Below are 24,925 nucleotides of genomic sequence, written 5' to 3' on the forward strand. Positions count from 1 at the left end.
GAAAAACAATAAGAGCTCAAATCATTCCAGAAAATTGAAGATATGTTACAAAAGAAAAATAAATGACAGATGTTTTCACTTTCAATTTTACAGAAGGTGCATGTATCGGTTACATCACAGTATTTGGACAAAAGGGCATTACAAGGGTATATATTATGCAAAATTTTAAAGTGCACTTCTCTCATTTTATTTGGTATGCAATATTTATATGGCAGTAACCATGTTTTTCTCCAATGAATATTATCTATTATAGAATTCCAGAAAAATTTCCCTTTTGGAGTAATTACGTTTCTTGACTGAGAGAGTTGACGAATAAATTTATTATTACACTCTTTACTCAAAAGGGAAATGCCTTCCAAACATAACAAACAATGTTGTCTGGAAAATGACTCATGGGATAGGGAAGCTTTCATCAGACATTTTAAACCACTCGGAATAGCTTTTATAATAGAGTTAAATTCTTTAAACGGGACAGGATATTGGTATATATTCATAAAGCTCTCATACGATAACAGATCACCATTAGAGTTGAAAAGATCAGCAATAAAAATTATGTTTTTATTAAACCATTTATCAAAAAAAATTGACCTATTTCTAATTCTAATATCTGAATTATTCCATAAGATGGTTTTGTGGGGTGAAAAGTTGTGGTTGTAGATCATTTTCCAGGCTAACAGAGCTTGTTGATGAAATCTAGCCAATTTAATGGGAAGTTTACCAGTGGAGTAATTACACTTCATCAAAAAAGAGAGGCCACCTACTCTTTTAAATATATTATTTGGGATAAAATACCACATAGAATCTGACCCAAGCAAGCATCTCTTCAGCCAATTAATTTTGAATGTGTTGTTAGTATCATCAAAATTCAGGACTTCAAGACCCCCCTCACTCCTTTTATTTGCCAAAATAAATTTGTTTAATTTGTGAGTTTTATTATACCAGATAAAATCAAGAAAAATCTTATCAATATTTTTTGAAGTGTGATTATCTACTGCTAAAGATAGGGAAGGGTACACAAATCTAGATAGTCCATCAGTTTTGGATAAAAAGACTCTGCCTAAAATGGATAAATCTCTTTGGAGCCAACTATTGAAAATATATTTTGTTTTGGATAGTCGAGGAGAGAAATTCAAAGATTGTCTACTAATTAAATTTTTTGTAATATGAATGCCTAAATATTTCACTTCATTTTTAACTGGTATATTTTCAATTTTAGTTTCTACATTGTCAAATAAGCAAATTATTTCACACTTGAGTAAATTAAGTTTGAGTCCAGAGGCATTAGAGAAAGCATTAATTGTAGTTAAGACTGGAGAAACTTGCTCTTTATCTTTTAAGAATAAAGTGGTATCGTCTGCTAATTGTGAGATTCGAATCTCCCTGTTAAAGATATTAAGCCCAACAAAGTTATTATTGCGCAAAATATCAATAGATAAAGTTTCTACAACAAATAAAAATAAAAATGGGCTTAGAGGGCAACCCTGTCTTATTCCGCGAAGAATAGGAAACCTTGGTGACGTACGAGAATTTAAAATTATACAACTGTCAATATCTTTATACAACATTTGGACAATATTAATAAAATTGGAGGGGAATCCAAAAGCCTTTAAAGAGTTTATGAGATACTGGTGCTCTACAGTGTCGAAGGCCTTATAAAAATCGAGGAATAATATAATTGCATCAGACTTAATTTCTTCTTTATAGTCAATAAGATCCAGAACAAGACGAGTATTACAACTGATATGACGTCCTTTCATAAAGCCGGTCTGGGTTTCATTAATGACATGATGTAAATGTTGTTTTAATCTCTTAGCAAATACAGAAGCAATTAATTTATAATCAAAATTTAGAAGAGTTATAGGGCGCCAATTATCAATTATAGTCACATCTTTGTCTGGTTTAGGAATAAGAGATATTATTCCTTGTCTCATAGTGGGAATCATTATTTCATTTTTTATACAGTCCTGAAGCATTAAGAAAAATGGTTGCTCTAAAATATCCCAGAACTGTATAAAAAATTCTAAAGTAAGGCCATCGCAGCCAGGCGACTTCCCCTTTTTCATCAATTTCATTGCATCTCTAATTTCATTTAGAGATATAGGAACTTCACATAATAGTTTAAATTCATCACTTATTTGCGGTATATAATTCTTAATCTCATTCAAGTATGATTCGCTTAGGTTTGCCTGAAAGTCCGAGGTGTATAAATTTTTAAAAAAATTGGTGACAAAATACTCTATTTCTTCAGGGTGTTTAGAAACAGAATTGTTAATTTGCATAGCAGAGATACTTTTCCTTTTAAAATTCCTTTTCTCAAGTGAAAAGAAGAAACTAGTATTTTTCTCTCCTTCCTCAATCCATTTCGCTCTAGATCTAACGAAGGCACCCTTAACTATTTCTATATATAATTGGTCTAATTCTAATTGCAAAGTTTTTAATTGACTCATCTCTATAACAGAGAGATTCTCTTTTTTGATTAGGTTATTTATATCACTTAATAAGTTGGCTTCTCTATCAGCATTAACCACCTTTAGGGCTTTAGCTCTATTTATAGCTAGTGATCTAGCTTTAAATTTAAAAAATTCCCAATTAGCACCATGAGACTCAAACTCATTTTTTGAGAATATTTCATTAGCTAAACTCTTGATCTGATTATTAAATGTTTTATCTTTAAGCAGAGTATTGTTCAACTTCCAATATCCACGCAATGTGTTCTTCCTGTTTTTCGTCTGCAAATTCAGCTTAATTACTAAGTGGTCAGAGAATGGAGCATACTGGTGGCTAACATCAAGCACATATTGCAATATCTGTTGAGAAATCAAGAAAAAGTCTATTCTGGATTTAGAGGTTAGTAACTTATTACTCCATGTAAATTCCTTAACACCTGGGTGATAATAACGCCATGCATCTGCAATATGAAGATTATCACACAAAGTGAAAATAATGGTATTACTGAGGGCCGTTTTGGGAGGAAATCTGTCAGCTGAGTTATCTAAAACTTCATTAAAATCTCCAGCAATAACAATAAAAGCCTGTTGATGTTTATTTTTTAAAGCTTCAATTTTCCGTTGTAATGATAGAAAAAGAGATTTGTTGGCAGAACTTAAGTTGTGGCCATATACATTACATATGATAAAAGTAGCATTATCAAGTTTAGTGACAAGAATAACCCATCTTCCTTCCGTAGAAACCAAAGACTCTACAATATCTCCTTTAAACTTGTTAATCAAAATGAGAACACCAGCTGAGTGGTTAGAACCATGGCAAAAGTAAATCTTATCGCCCCATTGTGATTTCCAAAAACGAACATCATTCTCACAGGAATGAGTTTCTTGTAAGAGTATTAAGTCAGCATTCGTTCTTCTACAAAATAAGAATAACGCCTTTCTTTTAGTGAGATCTCTCAAGCCACGAGTGTTTAACGAAATAATACTCAAAGAGTTAAACTCCAAGTCTTGCATTTGCATAGAAGAAGAAGAAAAAAAAATAAAAACAGAAAAACACTAACTTGGGATTATGGGAATAAAACCCAGAACAGTAACAATAACGCAGAAGATTGAAGCTTACCGCTGTAAACCTGAGGTAACAAAAGAGGTAGTTAAGCTAACATATACCTAAACTTAGGCAAACGTGCAAAATTAAGGGAGGGCATAACTTACTTATGCTGTGTAGGAACCACAACAGTAGTACAACAACAACAACAAAAAACCAAAACTTTCATGTTGCGCCATAAGGTCAGACTGCACTTAGTTCGTTCATTGGCAACTCAGGAGTCAAGTTAGCTTTCAGGAACTTCATGTAGTCTGTGAATAAGAGTCTATCCGCGCACAACTTGAAAGTTGAATTTGAGCGCCGCTACTGCTCCATGAAGATTGGTTGTAAACGAGAGACTGATCGAAAGCAACTCAGTGCATCACAAAGGAAAAACTGGAAATCTGGTGACCTTTACTGTGCATCTTAGGGGTTAAGTTCAAGTTTTTTTCCAGCAACAAAAGCATGAGGACCCTTCCATGAGACCTTTTTTCCTTCCTCACGAGCCTTCTTCACAAGCGGCCATAATTTAGCTCTAGCATCAACATCTTGCTTGATCAACGCCTCTTTGATGCGAAGCTTGTTTTCCTTTAGAAATCGAGAGTCTTTCGCAGCCCGCCATACCATATCTCTGTAGGTTCGCATGGTAAAACGCATGATGATGTTGCGAGGTGCTCCGTCGGATCTCCTTTGGCCCAGGCGGTGTACAACATCAACTACCTCATCCAACTTGTTCTGGATACTGGGAACCATCTTTCGTAGGATGTCGATCGTCACGCTTCTTGCATCTTCTCCATCGCGTTCTGGGACCCCCTGTAGCTTGAGGTTCCATCTACGCGAGTACCGCTGCATTTCTTCCATGTTTTCTTTTAAACATATGTTTTCAGCGCGCAGTTCCACATTCTCCTTTTCAAGTTGAACGATCTTGATATCATGCCTTTTGACGTCTTCACTTATATGGGAGACCTTCTCAGACAGTTTGTCGAGTTTTTCGCAAGAAACAGCAACCTTACCGTGCGTTTCATCCACTTTAGCCGTTAGCTTCTGAATCGCGTCAAGGAGAGTAGATAAAGAAACTTCGTTCGTGCCTTTTGAGCTCGCAAGCTTGGATGGAGTAGAGCAAACAGGCCTCGCAAAAACCTCTTCATTGGCACCGATTTCTGTCTCAATATTAACCTTCTCCAGATCGGTCGATTCCATGCAGGTGTCTTCCATGAGGTGTCCAGCTAATATGGCGCTTTCTTGAAGGGACTGATTCTTTCTTTTTTTGCCCATTTTGTCAAGTCAGGGTTAAGTATTGCCCAAAATTAGTGTTAATAAGAAATAAATGATCGCAATCTGAACTTTACATACTTAAATCTCAGCTTGTTAGCCTTAACACCTCAGACTACTCGGACGCTTAAAAAACGTGACAATTCACACCGCTGCCATCTTGGCACACCCAAATTACAAATTCCCCAAAATAACATTAGAACTGATGACTTTTCATTAAAAAAGATTTAACTTTTTAAACTATTTTTTAATTATTTATTTATTTACAGTAGTTCTCTCTTGAGGGTCCTAATGGTCCCCATCTGATTGTTTACACGACTGATAAAAAAAATATAAAGAAAAGGTAATCGCGACTTCTCACAATTCTGACTTTTTTTCGTGGGTAATTAGCCTATGACTTTTTCAGTAAAAAGTCAGAATTGCAAGGTATAAAATCAGAATTGCAAGCTAACTCGCAACTGTGAGAAAAAAAAAGTCAAAATTGTGAGTTTATATCACACTTCTGACTTTATAACTCACATTTGCGAGTCTATACCTTAATTTTGAGATGAAAAGTCGCAATTATTTTTTAATCCGTTGCGGAAACAAGCTTCCATAGTCAACCACAATCAAACTAATTATAAACTAATGTTCATTAAAAAACACTATAACACCACACACACACACATAATTTTTATAACATTAAAACACACACACACACACACACACACACACACACACACACACACACACACACACACACACACACACACACACACACACACACACACACACCTATGATGGTTAGATTTGTTGGAAAAATAAGAACAATTCCATTTTATTAAGTTTTTTAAACAAGTACATTTACCATTTAATATATATTTAGAATGTAACACTTTGCAGTAATTGACCACAGTGTAGCAAGAACATTCACATAAAAAACAGACAAAATGCATACATTCAGATTTAAATAAACGTATAACAAATTTTATATCAATTTTTACTCCTTTCAGAATATATTTAGCATGTGAAGTAATCAACCAGATGCAATGCAGAACAATGATTAACACCTGCTCATATCAGATTACAAATGAGATGCTAGATGCTAATTCACAGTGTTCATAGTAGTCTGGAATACACTTTTGATTTGCTTCTTGCCTAAATAGTAATTTTTAGCTTTATTTTATAGATCAGATATGCGGAAAATATATACTTGTGATTTGATACACATTCTGATTGCACCTCGTGGTGGATATACCTGATTAACCACAGCTTTCAGACCCGTTGCTGTCCTGGTTTGATCACAGGATCATTAATACTTCATTGTGATTACAAGATTTTATAAAGAACTGTGATATAAGAGCTATAACAGAGGATGGTATGTTTGTAGGATGAAGAAGCAACAATGTACAATTTTATACAACAATCCATTCATTAATTAAAAAATAAATAAGAGCACTAATGATATTAATTTCTTTATGTGGATATTAGTGTTCATTCTGAAAACCATGTAGCCAACAACACCAGTTAATAATATAGATTCTCTCTATATAATAAATATAGCATGTATTTGTCTGTACAGTCCACAAACAGCAAGAATACATCAAGCAGACAAGGCCTTGCGGTAGTGATTGTGAATTGTCCTGGTCCACACACACACACACACACACTTTCCCATTTCTGCCATATAAGAAAAACATCATGCTTTTGTAAATCATAGCCTAATTATGACATAAAAAGTAAAAATTATGACAGTTATATTAATGACATTGATAATTGAGTATAAAGTCAATTATGATGTTTAAAGTCAATTTCGACTTTTTAAATCTCATAATTATGACTTAACTATGATTTTTTTTACGCATGTAATTTACCAAAGCATGATTTTTTTTCTTAGATAGCAGAAATGTGATTCCATAGACAAACATCAAATAATTCTAATGCCAGTTTTTCATAAGGTGACTGACACCAACGCAGTGAAACACAGTACTGACTCGAACATTACATAAACCGGATGAAAAACACAAATCATTAATCAGTTCCATAACCAAAGAGAAGGAATACACTGTAACTATTAACGGACACATTTTTTTTCTGTACTAAATCTAATACCTAGAGGCATTCCTTGGTATTCTCCAGTAATATACTTTGTGATACAATAACCTGATCTGATTTAGTGAAACAACTCACAGTAAAGACTTTGACTTGGAAATAAGCAGGTTACAAAAACACATGCGAAAGGTCGGCTGACTGAAAGCACAGCGCCTCATACTGCTACAGTTGTACACAGGAAAATCTGGATAACTAATTAAAAGTGGCACGTCAGAATACAGAACACAAATAAAGTGTGCAGGTCATACAGGAGCATTAAAGGGATAGTTCACCCAAAAATAAAAAAATGACCCCATGATTTACTCACCCTCAAGCCATCCTAGGTGTACATGACATTCTTCTTTCAGACGAACACAATCAGAGTAAAAAAAATAAAAAAATAAGTCCTGGCCTACCCAAGCTTTATAATGGCAGCCCAAAATTTGAAGCCCAAAAAGTGCATCCATCTATTATAAATGTACTCCACACGGCTTAACAAAGGCCTTCTGAAGCGAATCAATGGTTTTTTGTAAGAAAAATATCCATATTTATAACTTAAGTAAAATATGCCTTCCGTATTCAACTTTACTGCTAAAGATGTTAAGGCTACAACATACTCCGCAAGAACAGAGAAAAAAATGGAAAAACATCCAGTATGCGGCAGTCCTGTGGGCGAAAATGCCTTGTTGATGCCAGAGGTCAGAGGAGAATGGGCCGACTGATTCAAGCTGACAGAAGAGCAACTTTGACTGAAATAACCACTCGTTACAACCGAGGTATGCAGCAAAGCATTTGTGAAGCCACAACACGCACAACCTTGAGGCGGATGGGCTACAACAGCAGAAGACCCCACCGGGTACCACTCATCTTAACTACAAATAGGAAAAAGAGGCTACAATTTGCTGTTTTCTGTTGAGACATTCAGATGGTAGAGTCAGAATTTGGCATAAACAGAATGAGAATATGGATCCGTCATGCCTTGTTACCACTGTGCAGGCTGGTGGTGGTGGTGTAATGGTGTGGGGGATGTTTTCTTGGTACACTTTAGGCCACTTAGTGCCAATTGGGCATCGTTTAAATTCCACGGCCTACCTAAGCATTGTTTCTGACCATGTCCATCCCTTTATGACCACCATGAACCCATCCTCTGATGGCTACTTCACAAAGCTTGAATAATTTCAAATTGGTTTCTTGAACATGACAATGAGTTCACTGTACTAAAATGGCCCCCACAATCACCAGATCTCAACCCAATAGACTAGAGCATACCCAGTATTAGTATGGTGTTCCTAATAATTCTTTAGGTGAGTGTCTAAAAAAGACGTTTTCCTCACATAAGCGTGTTGCACCATTCCTGTCGGAGTCAATATAGAAGGCACAGCACTGTGTTTTAATCTCAATATGTCTGCAAATCCAGCATCGACCTGAGACTTGTTTACAAACGATTCCGCATTGAAATGAAGGGAATACGTGTACACGTGTCCTCCCCATGTGAGCTGGAACTTCATTATAAATAAAATAAATATCACATATTCCTAATTTTATGATCCGATAGAAGCTTATGCAGCGACTGTGTTCTTCAGGAAAAGCGCAATATCTTGCGATTTTCTTCGGGATGTTTATTGCACTTTTTTGAGCTTCAAATTTTGGGCTGTCATTCACTGCCATTATAAAGCTTGTATTAGCCAGGATATTTTTTAATACAACCTCTGATTGTATTAGTCTGAAAGAAGAAAGTCATGTACACCTAGGATGGCTTGAAAGTAAATAAATCATGAGGTCATTTTCATTTTTGGGTAAATGATCCCTTTGAGAGGGCGGTCACACTGAATTTTAAGCATGCAAAATTATCCTGTATTATTTCAGATGCCACAACAAATACCTGAATATATAATGCTCTAGGCCCTAGGGCTTCTGTTTTTAATAAATAATAAATACAATTTAAATATACTATCTACTCTATAAATATCTATTACAGTTTCTCATGGCATTACAAACAAAGCATCTTATCTTTATTATTTCAGTGCAAGATTGAATTTCTTTGAATGTTCACTACCATTCAAATTTTGGGGCAGGTAAGATTTTTTTAATAAGAAATAAATACTTTTATTCAGCAAGGATGCATTAAATCAATCAAACGTGACAATAAAGACAATTATAACATTACAAAAGATTTCTATTGTAAATAAGTGCAGTTCTTTTTTAAATTTCTGTTCATCAAAGAATCATGTTTAAAATTCAGCAAAATCAGCATATTAGAATGATTTCTAAAGGATCATGTGACACTAAAGACTGGAATCATGGCTCCTGAAAATTCAGTTTTCAAATAGTAAACTATTATTTTTAAGTGTAATGATATTTCACAATATTACAGTTTTTACTCTATTTTTGATCAATAAATGCAGCTTTAGTAAGCATAAGAGTTCCCTTATCGAGGGAACTCGCACTGCGTCTACCGCTGCGGGAATGCCCCTGCTTGATTGCGTCATGAAGCACTCATGAAATCAGTCCAACGCCTTAAACGAACGTCACGGGCGGATGACGTCATTGACCAGGAAACTATATATAGCACCCCTGAACCAAACAGTGTCAGCTTCTGTGTCTTCACATCAGCACCCTGGGGAATATGAGCTGAAGCACCCTCCTTAATGAGTGCTCGGCGGGACCTGAGAGTTCTCATTGCCAGCTTCTCACAATGCTCACAGGCAGCCCCCTTTGAGAGCTGCCTGGGCTTGCTCCGGACCCAAACACATCACACAAAGCTCGTAATAAAACAAGAGCAGGGAGTAACACACTGCTTGAACTGATTCGCATTTTGTTTTATATATATTGAGAGACAAACACACATCAAATAGACAGAACAATTTCACATAGAGCGCTTGTGAAGACACAGAAGCTGACACTGTTTGGTTCAGGGGTGCTATATATGGTTTCCTGGTCAATGACGTCATCTGCCTGTGACGTTCACGAGTGCTTCATGACGCAATCACGCAGGGGCGTTCCCGCAGCGCTTGACGCAGTGTCTCGTTCCCTCTCAGGGAACCATGGTTACATACGTAACGAGACGTTTTCTTTTAAAAACATTGAATGAGACCTCAAAGCTTTGAACAACATTATGTGTGTATCTGCTCTGTCTGTTTTTTGTATGCGCAAAAAAGGAAGTGAATTGATCACGACATCTAGTGTGACCGCCTCTTAGCAGTAAAATGCACCTGCCCTGAACTTCTATTGCTCTGTTTCAAAACCTAGTGAGCTGCCTACATAGGCAGCATTTTAAGGCAACTTGGGCACACCTCAACATTTTTTTTTTTGCAACATTTTGCTGCCTTCTAAAATACGTTCTTTTGGTCAAATTCTAAGGCAGCATCTCATGCATGGAGAAGGCAATCCCAGAATGCATTGCAACATGATACAGTAAAAATAAAAGCATAGTGGACAATGCAGGAATAATATTTATAAATACTTATGTTCACTTAAAAGTATTAATAAAAAGTTAATAATAAAAAAATTACCCAGTATTTTTTTGTGCTATGTGTTTTTAGCTTTAGCTTGGAAACAAATCATTCACTCATGAGATTCAATTTAAGTTTGTGTAGGCAGTAGACAGCAAGGCAGCTCACTAGGTTGTGGAATAGAGCTTACAAGTCACCAGTGACTGGCAATCCTGTCTGCATTGTAGACATAGGAAAAAATTCCATGTCATACAGTGAATGACCACTCATTAGCAGCATCTACTCATGCGATTTTATGTACTATGAGGTTTAGTAAAACCTGATTAATGAGCCAGATGACTTAAAAAAATGCACACTGACTGATTTCAGGTAGATCAAGATGTTTGGCATTAGAAATGTTATGCTCCCTAAACACTCAAAGCTCATTAAGCATTGGCCAAATGCTCCCTGTTGTTTAGTAGTAAGGGTTGAAGGGATACATTGTGAACATGTGTAACAAGAGAGGTGAGAGGTTTCAGAATTACTTGTTCTCTATAAGTGTCTGCACTTTGCACACCAGATCTCTAGCTAGAGTCAGAATCTGCTTGATATTGTGGTGCTCAGCCATTTCTGAAGAAAAAAAGAGACAACATTAAGGGATATGAGGGTGCAATTATTCTGAATTATTCTGAATAAAATAGATGTTATTAAGTAATAAAGCAAATAACCATAATCCAATTTATCCATATATCGATTACAACTGTGGGTAAATCTAAGAGTAGCAAAAAATAAAACTAAATAATGTAAATAAACTACTTTTTAAATGGAGAAATAAATATATATTTAAAACATTTAATTTATTTTAATGTTCAATAATAATAATAATAATAATAATAATTCATTACAATTTTATAGCGCTTTTCTAGACACCCAAAGCGCTTTACATATAGAAGGGGGGAATCTCCTCAGCCACCACCAATGTAATTACATGTAACAGTATATTCATACAACATTTTAAATACAACTAGAAATTAAGAAAACCAATTTATAAAATGCTATTTAAATGTGGCACTTAAAATTATTGATACATTTCATATATTATTTCTACATTTAACATGAATTTAACATATTTAAAATGAATTTAAATGTCAATTTACTTGTCAGTTTAAGATAATACATATACTGCACCAGGGTATATGATGAAAACATATTTACCATTGAAAAACTTGATGATGTCTGTGAAGTCCATATTGTTCTCTAGGATGATGTCTCTGTAGATCTCCACCAATGCAAGAGCAATGAAGAGCACAAAATGGCTGGAGGAGACACACTTAGCAGCCCAGATGGCCTCCCAAACAGCAAACACATCATCATACACCAACTCTGAGGATTTGAAATACATATGTTACGTAGTACCTGTAGTATTTAAAAGTCCTTTTGTTCCTGTTTCAGTATAACTTCAATAGTCTCCATGGACAGCAGGGGGAGCTGTCATTACTGAATTAGTTTGAAGGCATAGCCCTGGGCAGAATTTTAATATTCTAGTTTTTAATATAACTGGGCTTTAATAAAATTAAACATATCTTATATAAAATCACATGGTAAGGTGAGCAAAGCCTTGTGCTTAGCCTAATATTAATGTAATATGTTTTAAATTACTGAGTCACAATCAACAAGATTATATTGCAATTGCTAATTAGGAGATTCATTTTAGGAAAAATATGGCTTCATCTTATTGCAGATGAGAACTAATAGAAGATATTTTAAGTTTTACTTTTATATTCATTGTATGCACGTTTGTTCTCTTTCATGTGTAGGACATCATTACCTCTTTTGAAGTCAAGAAGAAACCAGCGATAGCAGAAGTAAAAGTGGGTGTAATCTCCATTCTGATGCATTAGCTCAAACAACTCTGCATCTAGAATCTAGAGGAAAAGAGCAAAAATATTCACATCCACATTTTACATTTAAAAGGCATGTTTTTGAACAAATGTGTCTATAGCAGATGTTTGACCTGGATCAGAGATCTCATGTTTGCAAAGTGGGTGTCCATCGCACCTCCATGAGGAAAATTTTGATTCATCCTTTTCATTAGTTCAGTGAAACAACTGAAAGCCATGGCCTCTGAAAGATTTAAAGAAAACAGATAGGAGAAAAGCTAAACATACTTGTAATCATTTGGTCTTTTTTTAAAACAGTGGCATGAACTCAAAAACACACAGATGAAGAAGAGCAGTTTTCACAAAGTCAGACTCACCATCGTCTAGAATAACTAGCAAGGGAGCGAGCAGGTCGCACATGCCCTGGACATATCCGATTTCAAGGTGCTGCCAGATATAACTGCAGAAACAGTCAATACAGGGAGATTTGAGCTACATCACAACACCAGATGTTCTGATTACTATGCCACACAGTTGCTGAGGTCTTTTGGGTGGTGCTAGGATGTTCCTAGATGGTTTCTAGGGTCTTCTGGGTGGTTGCTCAATGGCCAAAGTCAAACAGCCCATCTTCAAGTGTAAATAATATTCCTAGATATGACTTAATGTAAGTCCGTCTGTATTTTTGCTTTAATTATTTTCAGAAGTTCACACATTTTTTATGTACACTATGAAAATAGATATTAATTTTGAGAACTGCTAAGAATTAAATTTAACTACTTATTAAATGATTAATTAACTATTTACTTAAATTAAGCATTAGGTGATGAGAGTTACCAAGCGTTAGCCTCAGTTCTGGCAGATCACGTTAGTCAAACTCGCTTCAGCTGTCTGTCAGCTGATCACGTCTACCTATAGGAATACGACATCTATTACCGCATATATACAGTATATATAGCGCCTCCGAACTATCCAAAGCTATTGCATCTCTTCTGAGCTCATTTACCCTCCTCCACCTCCAACTCCTTATCTTGTCAGTCAGGATTTGGTATTCTAATTCCCCTTGAATCAGACAAAATTTCGGAATTATTTTACACATTAAATATCAACATTAATGATATCTGCAATACATCCTGTTGGTTCTGTTCTGTTTACCCTAAGGGCGGTTATTGCTGCCCTCATGGATGTGCAGGGAGTTCTTGCCCAGAACAGAACCACACCACCAATCCAAAATATATGCCAATAGTCAATCAATCATCTTTGACGATAGTGGTCCTGACAGAAAAAACATTTATAAAAGATTTTCATTTCAAATAAATGTTATTTTGAACTTTCTATTAATAAAAGAATCATTAAAGAAATGATTAGAAAGCATATTATGCCTGTATCACACATGATCTGTTTGTAGTACATATGCAGTCAGTATGTGGTAGGCCTACATATTTTTTAACAGGTTAGAGTATTGACACTGCACACAGATGCAGTCTGGCAAGAATCACGGGAATAAATTCCATCTTAAAATATGTTTAAAACTCATTTTATTAAATTAATAAATTTTTTATCAAATCCTTCCTTGGTGAGCAAGAAGAGATTTCTTTCAAAAACAATATTACAGGATCTGTGAAATATTTGATTCTGGTCAATCGCACCATCCAGTGGAATGTTGTTAATCCCTGATAACAACCAGTAAATCTGATAACACTGGGCAAGTTTCTTGTGGAAGTTTTGTGCTTAGTGAGCTAATAAAATATTAAAACTCAAATCAATATTTTGAGTACAGTTATTTGATTATGTCATCTGGTATTGTGTACTTGCAGTCTCATTTCATACAAACGCAGCTGCTGCCTTTTTGCGACAACTGTTTTGTACACTGTAATGGATTACAATACAAGATAACAAACAGTTAAGATTTTAAAACTCAGATCAATCTCTTATGCCCATAATTATTAATGTGGCAAAATGCAGTGTAATAAGTGGTATGACTGTACCGTATCCCTTAAAGATGCATTATGTCATTTTTCCATCTGCTAGAGGGCGCCTATTCAAAACAAAGGTGTAGTTTGATGATGCCAAGTTTGAGCTCAGAATCTTGGGACATGTGGTCTTCACCTCACAGCCAGTGGAAAATAATCGGTAATAGGACTCAGAATAGCAGAAATCATGTTCATGGATAAGGTTATTAAAATTACTGTAGTATGCAGTAAGGGTAACGCAGATATGACGCAATTGACAGGCGACTCACCCAGGCGTCCCAAATGCTTCCAACTATTTGTAAATTGTGAGAAAATTGCTATTTTAACCAAGGAGCCATCGTTCCAATAGTTGGGAAACATTTGGGATATTGTAAGAACTCAACTGAACAAAATATATAACACTGGCCTAGTGGTTTTGGGATATTTTACCAAAATAAAAATACTACATAGTGCACCTTTAAATGTATATCTAGTTTGAACATGCCGCTTGCTAGCAACGGCTTTCTTCGCAGCTTTAAAAGCTTTACATTTATAGACCTAACAAAATATTTTAACTTAAGGCAATACTGAATGTCTAATTAGTTAATTATTTGGCAAGTAGATGTGTAATAAGCAGGGTAGAGTACATCCAGCCAGATGTTATTGCAAAATAAACCCCTTCAAAGTGATGCAAGACCCCTCCCCTGATCACTGTGTCTGGGTTTATTCTGCGACAATAACCAGATGGATGTACATTATCTCTTATTTAAAAGCTCTTACTGACCCCAAACCTTTGAACGGTAGCATATTTTATATCAAATGATATTAACTAAAAAAAAAAAACTTTAATATTGGCCAGTATTAATTAATGTACCGATATATTGTGCATGCCTTCTTAGAAAAGAAATAGGAGCCCTCCCTTCAACAAAGGCACATGATTTGAGGTATCATTCATGTCCAGAGCACAAGCAGTGAAGGCTAATGAAGGAATGATTTTGTTACCTGCACATGATGTTGCGCAGTTTCTCCAAGTTAGCAGGTGTGAAGTACCAGTAATTCCGGTCACAGCGTTGTACGTCTTTATCTATACGATGCAGATTTAGAGTGTACATGTCCAAAAGCTCTTGCTGCAATTACAAAGGTGAACAGCTTTAAATCACGAGTATCTGAATTCACCTTATAAGAAATAAAAACTATATTAATATCAAAATACTTCTCTGAAATGTGCTTACAGAATAAGTGGTCCCTATAGAGGACACTGGAGAGGCGGCTTCATTCTTCTCAGTGTTCACAGCCAGGGAATCAAGCTGTGGGCAGAGACTCTCCATCTCAGGCTCCTCAGAGTCTTTTTCTTCAGAGCTTGGCTTTCCATGAGCTTCCTCCAGCCTGAGCTGCAATACAGGTACAGATGCCTGCTCACTTATCTTGCTTTTGAGTGAACTCTTGCTTTCCCAAACCAATGACACTTTAGCTGTAGGAATCTCTTCCATTTCAATGGCAGAAGGAGACTCGTCCGACGCCGTTTCATCTTGAGCCTCGCTCATCTTTCTTGTGCTAAAAGCTTCATACACCAACGGCACCACCATCTCTTCAACTACTGGAGCATTCCTCTGCATTTCTTTATGTGTGGTCTTCTTTGTGACAACCTTACTTTCTGTTTGCTTTGCACCAGTGGTTATTGGGAGATCTGAAACTGCTTTCATCTTTCCTTTAGTTTCAGCTTCATTGGGTAAATAATTGGTCTTCATAGTCTTCTTTTCTTTATCATTATCAGATCTTAACACTCTTTGTGTGCCACTTACATTTTTAGCATCACCCATCCATATTGCGGAGTCTTTATCCTTGCTTGTTTCATTGGTTTTGGCTGTTTCTTTCTCTGTATCATCGTCCTTTGAAACAGACACCAGTGTGTCAGCTACAACCTTCTGATCAAATGCATCTGATACCTTATGATCTTTTGTTACCAAAGGTTCCTTTCGGATTGCTCTAATATCTTTCATTTCCACTTGGGATGTTTCAATGTCTACTCTTACCTGATTCTCATTCATCTTTGGCACTGGAGGAGTCGACTGCGCGACCTCTGTTGCTTTGGGAATATCTGGCTCAGTTCGCTGTGTCAGTGCATTATTTTCTGATGTCAAAGTTTTCTCTGGAGATTCACCCACTTCCATTTTGGTCATGTGGCTGTGAGCTGCAGCAGGAGTCTCAAAGGCATCTCGAGCTATTTTTAACCCCTCCGTCTCAACCTCTACCCTTTCATCAGAGCTCTCTGTGGCCTTCTTGCTTCCCTCTGATGCAGTGGTGACACCTCTGATTGTCACCATTTTATCCAAAGGTACTTTATTAACTTCAATTTTGTTATCTTCGCCCAGATTCTCAACCTTTTGGGTCTCACTTTCCTCAGTCCGCTTCCCTTCCTCTCCAGATGAATTCACAACTCTTTCCTTTGATACTACTAGCTGTGGTTGGGCTTTGAGGTTTGGCTCATGTATCCCGCTATCCTCTGTACTCAAGGAGTCCGACTGACCAGAAGTAACAGAGAAATTTCTGGAAGAGGGGTGACCAGAGTCTGGAGAACTGGTGCCAATTTGGGGTGTCCCATTTGAGATTTTGGAAAGATGTTTGACGTCATCACTCTTGAGCTCAGATTCAATCTGGTCGACCTCTTCAATGGATTCAAACACCTGGAAAAACAAACCAAAGGGAAGTAGGCTACTCCAGGGGAAGGGGTTTTGGGAAGTGAAGAACTACCAGGAAAGAGTGTGAGGAAGATCAGTCAAGGGGTGCACCATTTGTACTCACATGTTTTTTGAAGACAATGTCAACTTATTCAACTTTTCATGTACTGAGCAAGCAACATTAGTCTGAGGTTTACCTGAGTGCTGCTGCTGGAGTCACTCTGCAACCTGGAATCTCTTTGCCTGCCTGAACTACAGCTCTGCGAGGACTGAGTGACAAACACATCACATCCTTAAGTAAATATTGCATCAAATCAAAAGCAAACTTTCGAGTATGGTAAAAAAAAAAAAAAAAGTCGTCAATGCCTGCCAAAGATGCATTTGTCTCTGAAAGTCTTCAGCATTATGGATTTGCACTCACCTCATTGCTAATGGTGGAGTCACGGTGTATAATTCTATGCATGGTGCTGTCCATACTCGTCCCAGACGAACACTTGGCTAATGCTACTGCGTGCTGTTCTTTTTCCCTCTGCCTAACAATTGCCTCACACCCCAGCCATTCACTCATGTTTTGTTCGTAGCATGCTCGCATCTGCTCATCCACCTGCAGAGTTCAGAATTTCAGAGATGGCAAAGATGAAAATCTCTCGATAATAATAGGATAAGTAATTTTATTCACAAACCATCTGAAATCGAGTTAACCTGGGTTTGTAAAAAAGCTGACAAATTTTTTTTAAATGCTTGTCACTTTTGTCAGACCAAAGGAAAACCAACTAGGGCAGTGGTTCTCAAACCTGTCCTGGAGTACCACCAGCCCTGCACATTTTTTATGTCTCCCAATATCTGACACACCCATTTCAGGTCTTGCAGTCTGTACTAATTATGTCATGAGTTGAATCAGGTGTGATAGATGAGGGAGACATACAAAATGTGCAGTACTCCAGGACAAGTTTGAGAACCAATGAACTAGGGGATGCCATGTTGACCATATTCCAAGGAATTCCCTGGAAATCTTAGAGGGAACAAAGACTAAAGTAGCAATCACATTAGCAAAAATTTAGTGAAAATAATGATTCACAAAGCACTGATGTAATTCTCAAAAATATGTTTTCTTTTTTTGTTTTTTGTTAATGTATAAAAAACTTGAACTCGATTACCTCTATTGAAATGAAGAGCAACAATAAATGTGACAGCAGGGTTAGTTCCCCTAAAAATGAAAATGCCTGTCATTCATTTCTCACTCTCATGTCGTTCCACACCCACAAAAACTTTGTTCATCTTAGAAACACAAATGAAGATATTTTTTTATGAAATCTGAGAACTTTCAGTCCCTCCATTGGGTGCAACGCAATATATACGTTCAAGGTCCAGAACGTTAGGAAAGACATCATTAAAGTAATCCATGAGAAGCGACACGAATGCTTTGTTCGCACAAAACAATACATAATTTACCACTTTATTTATGACATATAGTAGGGGGATCATAACAATGAATGCGTGTTGTGTTGACTCAAGAACGGAAGTTGTTCTGTGAACATGTTTTGGATAATACTATTTTTTATTATTGGATAATATAATCGGTACCATCGAAAAGGGTACTTTCTTGATTAAAGGGGCAGGGGCTCGTGCACACCACTGCCACTGAAATAACATGAATTACTTTAATGATGTCTTTCCTATCATGCTTTACTTTCAATGTGTTAATTGCTTTGCTCCCATCTTTTGGCTTTGATATAAAAATATCTTAATTTGTGTGCTGAAGACGAACAAAGGTCTTGCGGATTTGGAACTACACAAGGATGAGTAATTAATGACAAAATTTTTATTTTTGTGTGAACTAACCCTTTAAAACTGTTTGAGAGAACAGTTCCCAGCAAACCATTTTATTTTGTGTTTAAAAGACATCTACTGTATAGCCGTCCAAACACATTGCTGACGTCTAGGCTAAAACAAGGCAAAATTTGGGCTGTCAGTGAAAATTTTATAGACATCTGAGCATAGCCCAAGAATAGTCCAGTCATCAATTTGAAAGAAATGAAACCAAACAGCTTGTAATCACTGTTGACTTTGCTTACATGATGAAATACCATACATCTTGCAAGTTATTTAGGCAAAAACGACATGTAACCAAATTCAACGTTATTTTGGCTAGAAGTGGGTTACTCATAGCTATATCGGGTCTATAGTTAACCGAAATAGTAAAATGACGGCTAATGCTTGCTTAGTAAAAAAAATAGAAAAAACAAGACACTAACCTCTTTTCTCTCAGCCTCAGACATCCCAAAGTGGTAATGACCCAGCAGGAAGGGCCAGACCTCCTTGCGCAAAGAAGGCTCAACTCCACCGTAATAAACTAGCCGCAATAACTCCTTTTCTTCATAGGCCTGCAAGAGAGTAGGCGCACACTGAAAGCAGGTAAACTGCCTTTCAAGAAAAAACAATGGTATTTGAATTCATCAATTACATTTTCCCATTATTTTACTAATGTTAACCAGTCAAATTAATAACCAATACACATTGGTTTGCCGGTTTAGAGCATAAAATTGTCTGCCAGCACACTAACGATCATGGCCATAAGGGTACTTCTGTATGGATTTGACATTGATTTTCACTCTTTAGTGCCACCACTCTGGCACTCAGGCTCTCAGCATTAGTCATCCAAACATATTGTTTATGTGATGAGAATAAGAGAACTGTGATTAGGGACAAATGAATATTAATGAGTGTCTGGCAAATACACTCATTTAAATGTGGCTGCTTTGGACTCCAGGCAGGGTTGTGTATGTGCGCACTTACGCTGCAGTCTTGAAGAAACTTCTTCCACACTTCTGTTGTGAGTCCGCGATATGCATCACCAGGCACATCTGGTTCCACAATAGTGTGATTAACAAGGCCAGACAGGTGAGTGCGTACTGTAGACAGGTGACGGCAGTACGCCAACCCTGAGAGAGCAAAATGTGTGTGTGGTTGAATGAATAAGAGAGACATTTAAGTATGTAAAGGTCACCATTGATGAAAAAAGATGGAGTTGTGAGACTATAAAATGGATGAGTAATGAATACGAACATCCGTAGAAAGCCCGGGAGATGATTTGGTTCTTCATATTGTCACATAGCAACTTCAGAGGGGCCCTGCGAATGACATTATGGTATTTTTTCTTAATAATAAATGTAAATAATTAATGTTAAAAACAAATGTATTAACATTACTCATTTGATTTATTTTAAAGTTATAAATGTATACTTTAGTACACAATAAGTATAGGTTTTACATATAAACAAGGGATGCAAAGAGTGGTACTTGGGTATAAAAATACCTATCAGTGATTTTTGGATAACCTGAAAAAGCAGTCAAAGGTAGTCAATGTAGAAATAAAATTTTAAATCTGGTGATAGCTATAGCTTTAAATCTGTAGGAGAAGTTAGAGTCAAAAATGTTTGTCTTAAGCCCTATTCGCATGGGATTAGTATTATCTAGGGACCTCTGGTGATTTGTAATAAGTGCAGAGAATGTCTGTGATCTTAATCCCGTGCGAATCGGCCATGTCTATAATTTAAAAATAAAGTAAAAATTCCCCCGCAAATTACCTACCATATTTCGCTGAACACCGAGGTACTGTGATAATAGTAGTCCAGTGCGAATCGTCATTGCTGTGATTTGGCCAGGATTAGGCGGATTATATAATGTTTGCAAGTGTTTTGTTTCCTGTGAACATTTCTATCTTTATCTTTCACAAAGATGCATTCATAATGTGCAATTCCCGTACGGATTATACTTTCACTTTAGAATTAACCAATTTGGGAGCAAATTGCTTGAATGGTGTGTTTAATATTAATATCAATACTATTCTTACTGAAAAACATAACAACAGAACAGTACAATGACAAGCTCGCTTAAATGGGTGCTTTTGCCTTTAGCTTTGAAACGGAATCTTCCGCTGTATATTGTCAGCTTCTCACTCGTGATGAATGAAATCTGACTCCTGCTGCTGGTCTGTGCTCAGTTCAGCTTTTAATTGCGTCTGTTCTCTAACTGAACAAAATTGTTTTTATTACTATAAAACAATCCAAAAAATATTGATACATATGACTATTATGATTTCATACAGCTATATCTATCAAGTCTTGACATCATATCCGGGAGATAAGTCAGTAAATTCGAGTAAAATCACAGGCTTTGCTTACCCCGTGCCACTGCGCCATGCAAAATTCAGATGTGAGGGGAGTCATTTCTAAATCACAGAGGTCCCTAGAGAATACTAATCCCATGCGAATAGTGCTTAAGAAGAAGATTAAGTTTCTCTAGCCAACATATTAATAATAATAATACCATTTACATTTGTACAAATGTACAAATTTAATTTGAATTCTATTTTGATTTCCCTTGACCACTATCTTTTTTATCTGTAGGTTTACTTTTTAATTGTGATTAAATAAACAAATCCTATTTTCTATTTACTTCTATAACTTATATAAGTAATGTCCTATTTTGTCATTGTACCTTTCATGATTGCATCCATTAGGTGGTGCTCCATCAGAGAAACTACTCTGTGAGCAGGAAGAGCAAGATGATTTCCTTGGTGTTGGGTGCCACATGTTTGCTCCCTGATCTATCAATTCAGGTGCCACTACCACACACACACACACACACACACACACACACACACACACACACACACACACACACACACACACACACACACACACACACACACACACACACACACACACACACACACACACACACACACACACACACACACACACACACACACACACACACACACACACACACACACACACACACACACACAGAGAGAGTGAGAGAGAAATCTGATTATGCATTGAACATCTGGTTGCAAAAAGGAGCTATGCAGCCAGAAGCAGAGCAACAAGAACCCACAATTACAACCAACCTAAAAAAAGCAATAATACCAGTCTGCATGGATATTAATAAAGTAATAATGGCTGCTGTAACAAAAAAATGAACAGGATCATATTCCGGGTCCGATTTAAAATCCACTATTATGATTACACACACATACGATCATTATGGTATATATGCACATTTCAAGGCTCCCTGAAAACACTTCATCATTAGCCCACAATTAACCAATTGTAACAAAATTTTACAGGAGGACGGTTCCTGAACAAAACAGAAAACTCACACTGGCGACTATGTGATAGCTTGCAGACGCAGAGGCCATAAAAGCAAGCATAAACCAGCAAGTTGGCGCATCAGACAGATACATGAACACATAAATGAGACGTGACAGGGAGCATTACAGCTGGGCTCAGGGAAGGATGGGGGCTCGCCCGGGCAGCTGCAGTGGTGCATTGGCATCACCAGGGTCTGGCATTTAGGAGGCCATAGCCTCCTCGAGTTTAGGGAGAGAGATCGGGCCAGGAGGACAGAACCCAGGGAGAGATGGGAGGTGTGGGTAACAGTCACTGTAATGAGTCAAAACAGCTCAGTAAAACCAAAAGAATTTTTATCATGGATGGTACACATAAATGGACAAATAAAATGGAAATGACAATAAATACCTTGATGGATACAAGAGGGCCTTTTTTCTATTATCCCGTTCTAAAAGCTAACATCTATAATAGCTGTCTCATGATGGTGAAACAATTATTGACTCTGATACTATTATTCAGCCTCTTACCAAACTCTGATTGGCTGTTTGGGAAAATAATGCGGAAGACATAATCGGTTGCTTCTTCCTCTTCTTTGTCTGAGACAGAGTCTGAAGATCCCTGTGGACACCTCTTTTTTAGCTTGGGAAACACTTTACCCTGAAAAAAGTAGAGTGAGGCATCATTTCAGAATACAATAACTGCAGCAGACAAACAATGCACAGTCTAGAAATGCAATTAGGCGCAGGAAATGGACAATTATTTACCCCGTTTATAAATTATTTGTAACACACAAAATAAATTATAATTGACAGATTAATCAATCAGGACATACAAATTACAGTACGGTGAGTGATTGTAATTTATCTAAATAATACCGCAACAATTTGCCATAGCATCTTGACTCTGTAGCTCAAACAGTGAAGCCTCTTCACTGTTCACAATATTTAAAAAAAAATTATTGACAGGGTTGTGCTGCAGTTCTATGGCCATTTTGCCCCACAGGGCTCCGCAACAGTCACGTAACTGGAAACTATGACTATAGAAGGGGTTTTCCAATCCTGCTTTTGGAGGGTCACTATCCAGCAGAGTTTAGCATTAGTTAAACACACCTAAATCAGCTAATCAAGGTCAAGGATCACTAGAAAATTTCAGGAAAGTGTGTTGGAGCTAAACTCTGTATGAGTGTGGCCCTCAGGGAGAAGGATTGGACACCCCTGGTCTATAGTATAATAGATCAATTTCAAACCTTTCCTCTCTGGGACCAAAGTGGTGGGTCTAACTGTCCGTGCGGCAGGAGACCATTTTCCAGACAGGAAAGGAACTGAAGGAGGTGACCACCGCGGGGAAAACGAATCGGAGGCCTTTGAATCCCATCCTGACTAACCAGAACCACTGTTCCCCCACAGTCCACTGCAGACAAAAATACATACACAAAGGGAATTATTATTAATATTCAATAATATGATCCATATATGTTCATTGACTTTTAAAGTTTCTTGCCATCACATATTACTAGGTAAATATTTTATGTTTTGTACCTAGTGAACTTCTCTGTACGACTCAAAACATTATTTTTAAACCTATTTTAATTGTTCCCAATATTTAAACCATTTAGATATTCTTAATATTGAAGCCATGACACCCCCTGTACAAGGAGGAATTATTCATTGTCATTATTAGCTGAATTACATTGCTTCATAATCTGAGTACAGCCTCACTTTAAATTCTCATCTCTCTCCAGAAGCAATTATGTCCTGATTAATTCTGCTCTCTCTATTCAGCCCGCTGAGCTTGTGCATGGATGAATATGAAAAGGGCAAGTACAAGTGAGGATATTGACTGAATATTTGAGTATACCCAAGTGGATTTACTTCACAAAAAGATACTAGATACTGATTATTGTTTATGTTTTATATGCTTTTAACATTTAGCAACTCTGTAGTTTTCTGTAGTAAATGTATTACTTCCATTAAAGTCATATTATATGTGTATGACTAATTAAAACTGATCAGTCAGAATTATGACAAATAAGAAATTGCAGGGTGTGAATTAATTGGCTTCGAGTTGACTTTTTCTTAAACTGGCACAATTTCACCTACCCTGCTGATGACAGTGCAAGTACACAATCTCCTCAAGGCGGATTGTCATGGCGTAGTCCCAGTAAACACTGCAGGAAAACAAGTTAGAATTTAAGGGCCAGATTTACTAATAGCTTCCAACAGCGCAAACCCTCTTTTGGCATCAATTTGTCAAGATTTACTAAAGACACACAATGAAAAAATAGCGCTGAAAAGGCAAGGGCATTATTTTTTGCTACTGACCTTCTTGCATATGCATTTGTAGGAGTTTCCTTTTCAAAAATGTATGGGAATAGAGTATATGAATTATGCAAGGTGATTTACTAAGATTTGAACTACTCAATTTACTGGTATTTATGGAAGCTTGTTTCTGCCACAGAATAAAAAAATAAAAAAGGTAATTGCTACTTTTTCTTTGTGGGTTTACTAACAATTCTGACTTTATAAACACAGAATTCTGACTTTATAACTCGCAAATGCACGTTTATATCTTGAATAATGTTGCAAATTATCTTTAATTATATTTAACGCTAATTTGTGCTGCTCTTGGTAGATTGCATTGGTCATTATGGAAATGACCCACCAGTAGATCACATGCAGAACTTTTCACATCTATTGGTGCTTTTTTGTGTGTTGTAAATCTGGCCCTAAGTGGCTTATGACCAACATAACTGAATAATTTAAACCAATATATAAAAGAAAAGAAACGTGAATGTTTCAAAATGTTTATTTAACATTTTATTAAGAAAAATAGTAATTGCCTAATGATAAAACATCTCCGATTCATCATTAGAAATTAAGGAAGATTTAAAACGGTGGAATGAACAATCATGTAATATTACATCTCCAATTCAAGGATACTCAAAATACTACCTATATAATTCAAAATTCAGTCATG

General features: G+C 36.6%; 1 protein-coding gene across 3 annotated transcripts in view; it reads right to left on the reverse strand.

Annotated features, from left to right (window-relative positions):
- Positions 1–10,189: 10,189 nt before the first annotated feature.
- sgsm1a (small G protein signaling modulator 1a) overlaps positions 10,190–24,925 on the reverse strand; it is a 43,093-nt gene continuing 28,357 nt past the window's right edge. Inside the window, exons 10-26 of one of the 3 annotated variants that reach the window (XM_067439304.1) lie at positions 24,049–24,116; positions 23,196–23,359; positions 22,477–22,606; positions 22,097–22,261; positions 21,312–21,438; positions 19,878–19,942; positions 19,608–19,753; positions 19,067–19,195; positions 17,233–17,415; positions 17,009–17,080; positions 15,366–16,817; positions 15,136–15,260; positions 12,562–12,644; positions 12,319–12,428; positions 12,133–12,229; positions 11,520–11,687; positions 10,190–10,934 (exon numbers count right to left, since the gene is read on the reverse strand). In XM_067439304.1, coding sequence (XP_067295405.1) covers positions 10,846–10,934; positions 11,520–11,687; positions 12,133–12,229; positions 12,319–12,428; positions 12,562–12,644; positions 15,136–15,260; positions 15,366–16,817; positions 17,009–17,080; positions 17,233–17,415; positions 19,067–19,195; positions 19,608–19,753; positions 19,878–19,942; positions 21,312–21,438; positions 22,097–22,261; positions 22,477–22,606; positions 23,196–23,359; positions 24,049–24,116 — 3,373 coding nt within the window. In that variant the 3' untranslated portion in view covers positions 10,190–10,845. The remainder of the gene's footprint in view (positions 10,935–11,519; positions 11,688–12,132; positions 12,230–12,318; positions 12,429–12,561; positions 12,645–15,135; positions 15,261–15,365; positions 16,818–17,008; positions 17,081–17,232; positions 17,416–19,066; positions 19,196–19,607; positions 19,754–19,877; positions 19,943–21,311; positions 21,439–22,096; positions 22,262–22,476; positions 22,607–23,195; positions 23,360–24,048; positions 24,117–24,925) is intronic. The other 2 variants (XM_067439303.1, XM_067439302.1) reach the window with 2 other exon arrangements.

The sequence above is a fragment of the Pseudorasbora parva genome, chromosome 3 (assembly GCF_024679245.1).
Source record: "Pseudorasbora parva isolate DD20220531a chromosome 3, ASM2467924v1, whole genome shotgun sequence".
Lineage (NCBI taxonomy): Eukaryota > Metazoa > Chordata > Actinopteri > Cypriniformes > Gobionidae > Pseudorasbora > Pseudorasbora parva.